The sequence below is a fragment of the Otolemur garnettii genome, unplaced genomic scaffold (genome assembly GCF_000181295.1).
Source record: "Otolemur garnettii isolate 467f Iridium unplaced genomic scaffold, OtoGar3 scaffold00021, whole genome shotgun sequence".
Classification (NCBI taxonomy): domain Eukaryota; kingdom Metazoa; phylum Chordata; class Mammalia; order Primates; family Galagidae; genus Otolemur; species Otolemur garnettii.
In genome coordinates this window covers 19646321-19654491 of record NW_003852416.1, presented here as the reverse complement: position 1 = coordinate 19654491, position 8171 = coordinate 19646321, and the positions used below count along the sequence as shown (strand labels likewise).

Sequence of the window (8171 nt, the reverse complement as noted above, 5' to 3'; positions counted from 1 at the left end):
CCAGTCAGGGGACTGCAAGCAAAGGGGGCAGCTCACACAGCTCCTCCCCTCTCTGTCTGGCCGTGTAGGGGAACAGAACTGATTCCAGCCTTACAAACAGCTCTGGGAGGCAGCATAGGGCGTGGTCCCTGTGGGCAGGGGTGGGGGCCTTGCCCCAAATGTCACCCACCGCCCGGGTTCTGCCAATCCCGGGTTCGTCTGGGAAGGCGCGGCAGGGAAGCCCCCGCTCCTCCCTACTGGTCAGCGTCACGCAAGACGTCCCGCGTGATGGCTGGGAGGGCTGTGGCAACGCGCAGAGAGGAAGGCGGGTCTGAGAGCTGCGGAGAATCCCGGAAAGTGTGAGTGCTTGCTGTCCCAGCCTGAGCTCAGGAGTAGAGGGAGTCAAGAGTTAGGGGTTGGGGGTGGGAGGAGGAGGCCTGTTTGGAGAGGTGTTCCCTATCCTGTCGGATTCAGTATCACTGCCCTGTGGAGGTCCATGGGGCACAAGGAGCGGTTGATTGGGGGGAGGAATGTCAGGGTGGGGCTGTGTGTGATCACACATTCAAGTATCTGCAACTGGTCAGAGAGTGTGTAACTGTCCTAGTGGGCCGATGTACACAGAGCGTGTTCATCCTGTTTGTATGTCTGGGTGGGGCGTGCATGATAGTGTCTTTGTGTGGGTATGTGCATTGTAAGTGTGTGAGAGAGGAGGACGTGTCTGCCTGTGCAAGAGGAAGTGTGGTTGAAGAGGATTAGTCATTCTGTAGGATTTTGCCCAGTGCTGCCAGATGGCTGCTCCAGCTTTCCTCTGTACTGGGTGGAGGGGTGTCCGCTAAATCTTTCTACAGGCAGTCCATGAGTTACAAACATCCAACTTTTGTATACATCAAACTTACAAATGGAGGCTATTACAGATAATAGGTAAATGGACCTGTCCCAACTTACATACAAATTCAACTTAAGAACAAACCTACAGAACCTGTCTTGTTTGTAACCAGGGCCTACCTGTATTTTCTGTTGGCCTGTGGCCACAGAGAGCTGGATTGGTGTTTGTGCCAGCCCTACCCGACAGGGAGCAGGGAGAGCCTAGGGTCATTCAGAGTGGGTTGGGAAAGATGAGTGTGGAGATAGAATTTTTGCATGCCCTGTGCACACACATGGCAGGGTCTCCTGTTTAAGATCTGGAACAGATAAGCCCTGGGGTAGCTAATGAGCCCTTGCTCCCCTCCAATTGGGGCCTGAAGTGTGGGATGTCTTTTGCCATCATTCCAAATAACCTTCGGGTCAGTATTTAGGTCTCAGGGCAGCTGGAGCCTAAAGCTGACATAGCATAGGTATGTAATGGTGGACATAAAGTTTGTGTGCAATTTACTATGTTAAACTATTTTAAATTGCACACAAACACTATGTCCCTCCTATATTATATATGTTTTGTGCATCTGCAGCACATGAGTAGCTGCACAGGGGACAGTTGCTGCTTATGCATAAAGCACATGTAAATCCTCACTTACGAAAATCTGCACCAAGCCAGAGCCCAGGGAGATCTGTTTTCCGGGTTCTGGCCTTCCCTTCCCTTTCTCCTGTGACTACAGGTCCTTAAGCCAGGACATTGCCTAGGAAACAGCTCTACCTCACCCTTGCTTACCTATCTGGAGTCACCTTGAGTTTGTTTTTTTTTCTTGGATTAATATGAGGGTACATATGATTAGGTTACATTGTTTGCATTTGTAAGGTAAAGTCCAAGTTGCACTTGAGTTCTTTACCCAGGAAGTGTGCCATATACCCCTACATTGTACTCGTTAGGTGGGAACTAACTGAACCACAACTGCCCTTGAATTTAATTGTGTTTTTCTCTCCTGAGGGCCTGTAGTTGTTGATCTACTAGTTTCAACATAGTATTAAGTACATGGGAATGTTCTTAATTTGCAGAGAATGTTCTGCAAATCCATCCAGGTAAATATAAAAGATGTATTCCATGGTATACATATAGCAAAGTTTATTAATCCATTTATATGTTGATGGGCACTTGCATTGTTCCCACATCTTTGTAATTGTGACCTTGAGTTCTTAAAGGGACTACTGATATGTTCAGGGACCAGGGCAGGGCCACCAAGTTTTCCTTAGGTGGAGCCCTTGGATCCCCTCCTTATAGCCCACTGACCCTCATTCCTGCCCTGCAGAAAATGGGTGAATTGCCCTTAGATATCAAGATCCAGGAACCTCGCTGGGACCAAAGCACATTCCTGGGCAGAGCCCGGCACTTCTTCACTGTTACGGATCCCCGAAATCTGCTGCTGTCTGGGGCTCAGCTGGAAGCTTCTCGGAATATTGTGCAGAACTACAGGTGATCCCCTCATCTGACCTGCACTCTAGGGGCTCATTCCCTGCCATTAATATAGTACATTTTGTACCTGTCTTCTCAAGCTTGAGAGTAACCCTGTCCTAATCCTCAATCCCCCTCTCTCTGCCCCTCTCTGCTGGTATCATATGCAGCTATAGCACAGTGCTTTAACCCAAAAGACTTTAGGGTGTTTGGGTTGAAGAGGTGGCATGGATATTTATGGGTGTGTGGCTGTTCCATTCCTCACAAACACTCTACAGGGACCTATCTCACTGCTAGGCCACCCCTCCATACCTGTAATTCCAGGACTCTGGGAGACTGAGGCAGGTGGATTGCTTGAGTTTAGGAGTTTGAGACCATCCTGAGCAAGAACGAGACTCCATCTCTACTACAAAATAGAAAAACTAGTTGGGTATTGTGGCAGGCTCCTGTAGTCCCAGCTACTTTGGAGGCTGAGGCAGGAGGACCACTTGAGCCCAGGAGTTTGAGGTTGTTGTGAGCTATGATGCCACAGCACTCTAGCCTGGGCAACAGAGTGAGACTCTGTCTCAAAAAATAAATAAATAAAATAATAAAATAATTTAAAAAGTAGAATGGAGGGCCTCAAAGTAGAGTCCCAAGGGAGGCACTCCCCTTATCTCTGGGAGGAAAAACTTTTGCAATCCTCCCAGCCAGTTTTTATCCATTAGATGCCACCATCATCTGTGACCCAGAATTATGGTAGAGAAAGAGGGGCATCCATCTTTGTGTGGCTAGAAGGGAAATGGAAATAGGGGCCTCTACTTCAGGGAAGACAAGGAGCTCCTTTATTCTGAGATTAGGGCTGAAGTTACCAGTCTTTTGTTCAGGGTTCCCTGAGCTGGACAGGTAGGGCTTAGGAGGGTAAATCTATCCTTTAGAACACCCTAGAATACCTTGTCTCCTTGGCAACCTCTGCAGGGCTGGTGTGGTGACCTCGGGGCTTACAGAGGACCAGCTGTGGAGGGCCAAGTATGTGTATGACTCCGCCTTCCATCCAGACACCGGAGAAAAGGTGGTCTTGATTGGCCGCATGTCAGCCCAGGTCCCCATGAACATGACCATCACTGGCTGCATGCTCACCTTCTACAGGCATGTCTTGCTCCGTGTCCCCTTCCTGAGGGCTGTAGGATAGAGCATGGCTTGGTGACTAAGTGCTTCCTCTCTGGGCAAATTAGGGCAGAGAACAGTGGGTGGGAGAGACCTTGTGTTAGAATCCCTTTTATTTATAGAATTCAGCCTCAGTGGTCCTTATGCCCCAGAGACTGTGGGTGTGTTTGTGTTAAGTGTGTGGGTATCCAGGGGCTACCAGAGCAGGTTCTAGGGTCATCAACCGGGTCCCTCCTTAGGGTATGAGAATAACCTCTGGAGTTTCATTATAGGGGTCCAAGGATGAGGGACACTGCTAAGGGGGCAGAAGTAAGTGTCTTTGTTCCCTCAGGAAGACCCCAACTGTGGTGTTCTGGCAGTGGGTGAATCAGTCCTTCAATGCCATCGTTAACTACTCCAACCGCAGTGGCGATGCTCCCATCACTGTGGGGTGAGAGAGAACAGCTGTGGCACCGTGTGGGACCCTCTTCCCCCAGCCCACTATCATCCTCTTCTTTTCACCCCTCTCCCTGTGGGCCCTGCAGGCAGAGGCTTAGCTCTCCTCGACCTGCCCCCCTCCCGACTCCCCCTACCTGAGACTATGAGGTGGTCCTCTTATGTATGCTTTGGGGGACATACCCCTCTTCAAAGGACAGGACTGGGGCTTTGAGACAAGGTTACACTGGAGCTGGGGGAAGGCTTTCTTGGCTCTGAGCCCCCCCGCCATGCCTTGAGTGTTGAGGATTTGGCATGTCCCTAAAGGAAAAAGCTAAATGCTAGACTCCACTTCCCTCTTGTGATCAGGCACTTCCACCCACAGGCAGCTGGGAACAGCCTATGTGAGTGCCACCACAGGAGCTGTGGCCACAGCTCTTGGACTCAAATCCCTCACCAAGGTAAAGGCTCTCCCCCATTCATTCTTTATCTACCTCCTTTTCCCATCATCTCTCCCATCCTGACCTATAGGCTCCCCACATCCTCCCCGGAGTCCCTCACCTCCCCCTGGCCATCAGAGCCATTGACAACACCTTTCCTTCCCAGCACCTGCCCCCCTTGGTGGGCAGATTTGTGCCCTTTGCAGCTGTAGCAGCTGCCAACTGCATCAACATCCCCTTGATGAGGCAGAGGTGAGTGGCCCCAGCTCCTGGCATGTGCATGTCCCATGTACATGTAGCACATTGTCCAGCTATGCACGCTGTCCCAGGGTGGGGATGCTCCTCTCCCTCCCTGGACATGTCTCAATATGACCCTGGAATCCTTGGGGACAGGGGGAAAACCAGCCTTTGAGTATAGGATGTATAGGAGTATAGGAACTCCAGGGAGTAGCTGCCCATTGGAGCATTGGAGGTGGACTTGGGGCCTGTAATGTGACCTCAGCCCCCTTTCCTAGGGAGTTACAGGTGGGCATCCCAGTGACTGATGAGGCAGGTCAGAGGCTTGGCCACTCCGTGACTGCAGCCAAGCAAGGAATCTTCCAGGTGGTGATATCAAGAATCTGCATGGCGATTCCTGCCATGGGTAAGGTGGGGCAGCTGAGTGGGGCATGGGAGGCTCTGAGAAACAGGGATGCTGTTCTTGGGGGCAGTTACTCACTCTGGGGATACTAAGACTCTGTGGGAGGAGTGGAAAGAGGCCTCCTTCCATAGGGTTCCCAGATTTGACTCTACTAACCCCTTCTTCCTTCCTCTGCCCTCCCTCAGCCATTCCTCCACTGATCATGGACACCCTGGAGAAGAAAGACTTCCTGAAGGTAGGCCACTCTTGCCTCCCCTCTCCTGGAAATAGTGGTGGCTGGGAGAAGTGACATATCTTCAAGACTGTCCAGCCTGGCCTGTGTCTAAGACCTGTCACTCATTCTTCTAAGCCCTGCAATATCCCTTTACCTTCATTCATTCAGCAAGAATGAATTGGGCTGGGGTGAAGGAATGTGGAGCGAGGAAATGACGGAAGGAAGGAAATGGTTTCTACCCTGAAGGAAACTGGTGTCACTCTGGATGCCTCTAGCACATGCAGGAGCACAGGAACAGACTGTCATAATTACACTGATATCACACTCATCTGTTACCCCACCACCACCACCAATACCCCACAACACACACAGGCACGAACAGGACCGGGAAGCCAGGCATAGAAATACAAGGTCTGTCTCATTCACAGGATCATTTATTGACAAATATATATCAAGAATGAACTATGCACTGGGTATGTTTTAGAGCTGAGGAGACAGCACTGAACAAGATGTTCATAGTCCCTGTCCTCATTAAAGATTATAGTTTAATGCAAAAACAAATACAGAGGCATCAAACAAATATATCATAAATTGCACTACGTGCTTTGTAGGAAACTAACAGGACATTGTAATTGAGACTAATGGGGGAGAGCTATTTAGACAGAGTGCTTTGGGGAAGGGGCCTCTGAAGACCAAAAGGATGAGAAGGAAATAGCCAGGCAAAGAACACAAAGAAGGGTGTTTCAGGCAGAAAGAACAGCCTGTGCAAAGGCCCTGAGGCAGGAGCAGGTGCTCACATTTGAGGAACAGAGTGGTGGTCACTGTGGCTAGAGTGAATTTAGAAGGGTGTGTTGAGCAGGAGATGTGTTTGGAAAGGGATGGCTTCATGCTACTGGGATGGGAGGCAGTGAGTAGAGGTTCAGAGGTGGTTTCCTGTAGAAAGCAGTTTCTGGAGGAAGTAAGAGAAGAGAAAGAAGGTCAGGGAGTGCCCTGGGAACCAATTATGAAGGGTAAGAATGGATGACGGATGCCAGATAGGGTATCAGCATATAGGCCTGGCTGGAGCAAAAGGCTGCAATCTGGAGGTTTCGGCCCTATCATGGGCTTGGGAGGAAGAAAAGGGCCACAATTCCAGGGGCTCCAAGACAGGGCTGATAGGGGATGGCTTTGGTGGGTAGGAGGGGGTGGAGGTTAGCAAAGCTGGAGATACAAGCCGTTCCATGGTTTCTCTGTCTCCCCACAGCGCCGCCCCTGGCTCGGGGCACCCCTGCAGGTGGGACTGGTGGGCTTCTGGTAAGTGTGCAGGAAGTTAGCTAGGGTGTGTGGGAGGGCCTTTTCCATGTGGATTCAGGTGGGTATTTATTGCCTTTAAGGTATTTATACATGTCATTCATTCATATAATTAGCTGGGGTTGTGTCTTTGATACCTGTAAGATATATGGTGTGTTATGGGATAATCTCTGTTTTTCAAGGTCAAGCGCTTAGTTTGGAGGGTTCCAGTATTCATCTATAAGAGAAAACCATGGAAATATACCTTTTGATATCATCCAGGAGTTTCTTGCCTATTTAATTCATGTTTCTGGGCAGGGTGAAGTGGCTTATGCTTGTAATCCTAACAATCTGGGAGGCCAAGGCAGGAGGATCCCTTGAGCTCAGGAGTTCAAGATCAGCCTGAGCAAGAGCGAGACTCTGCTCTACTAAAAATAGAAACATTGGCCAGGCATTGTGTTAGGGGCCTGTTTCCTGCTATTTGGGAGGCTGAGACAGGAGGATTGCTTGAACCCTGGAGTTTGAGATTTCTATGAGCTAGGCAGACACCATAGCACTCTAGCCTGAGTGACAGAGTGAGACTGTCTCAAAAAGAGAATTCATGATTCTGCCCCTTACTGCTGTGAAGCTTGCTTTGGATCACAGCTCTGAAGGTTTTTTTGACCAGAATCTAATGTCAGGGTTGGGTTTAAAGTTCCTAAAAGGTCTTTTTTGCTTTAATCAATATCTACCCTGGGGGCTATATCTCCAGGGATGGGGTGGGGTACAGGGTGTGAACACCCTTAGACCAAAGATTTACAAGCCTTTTCAATGCTCTTCTCTCCCAGCCTGGTATTTGCCACTCCTCTGTGCTGTGCCCTGTTTCCCCAGAGGAGGTAAGTGCTGCCCTTGGGCTTGACAGGGGGCTCTTGATAGGACCTTACATCTCTAGACTAACCAGCCCTAGGGTCCTTCAGTGTGCTGTAAGAGGAGGCCTGGGAGGCACTCAAGTGATTTGGGGGCAGGGGAATGACAGTGAGCCAGTCCTATAGTGGTAGGAGAAGATGCTTATGCCTGGGAGGAGGAGGTATGGTGATCCCTAGCACTGAATAGGGTTGGGGTCAGGGGATATTAATTTGGTCCATGCTGTTCTGTTGTAGCTCCATACACGTGAGCAGGCTGGAGCCAGAGCTACGAGCTCAGATCCACGAGCAAAACTCCAGCATCGAAGTGGTTTACTACAACAAAGGGCTTTGAGGGAGGGTTAGCCTCTGTCCCCTCCCTCATCTTGGGGAGCTGCTTTACTGGAGCCTTATCATCCCTGCCACTTGCCTACCTGACTAATACCTAGCAGGGCTCTTGTAGGCAGGCAGCCATTGGGCCAGCAATTGACAGGGTCATATAATCCCTCTCTCCTGTGTTTGAATGTCCGCAGTATACATATGTGCTAAATCTGTGTGTATGTACATTGCATATGTGCTCCTGAAAGCTAGGAGTACATGCTGGCCTGGGTTGTTCTGCTATTGGGCTTCCCTTCTTGGCTTCCTGCACACCTGCCAGTCAACCAGGCTACAGGTGAAACTTCCTTCCCTGAACTCTTCCACCAGCCAAGTTAGTTATTTCTTTTCTTTTCTTTCTGTTTTTTGAGACAGTCTCACTTTATCACCCTCAGTAGAGTGCTGTGGCATCATAGCTCACAGCAACCTCAAATTCTTGGGCTCAACTGATTCTCTTGCCTCAGCCTCCCAAGTAGATGGGACTACAGGT

The 8171-nt window shown here is 49.9% G+C and overlaps 1 protein-coding gene across 1 annotated transcript; it reads left to right on the top strand.

Moving 5' to 3' along the window:
- Positions 1-2060: 2060 nt before the first annotated feature.
- Positions 2061-7938, top strand: SFXN3 (sideroflexin 3). Its single transcript, XM_012803553.2, has 10 exons — positions 2061-2323; positions 3260-3430; positions 3780-3878; positions 4248-4323; positions 4469-4554; positions 4818-4945; positions 5128-5177; positions 6400-6449; positions 7253-7300; positions 7565-7938. Exons 1-10 carry the CDS (start codon positions 2064-2066, stop codon positions 7659-7661), a joined length of 1065 nt encoding a protein of 354 aa, XP_012659007.1. The 5' UTR covers positions 2061-2063; the 3' UTR covers positions 7662-7938.
- Positions 7939-8171: the final 233 nt, after the last annotated feature.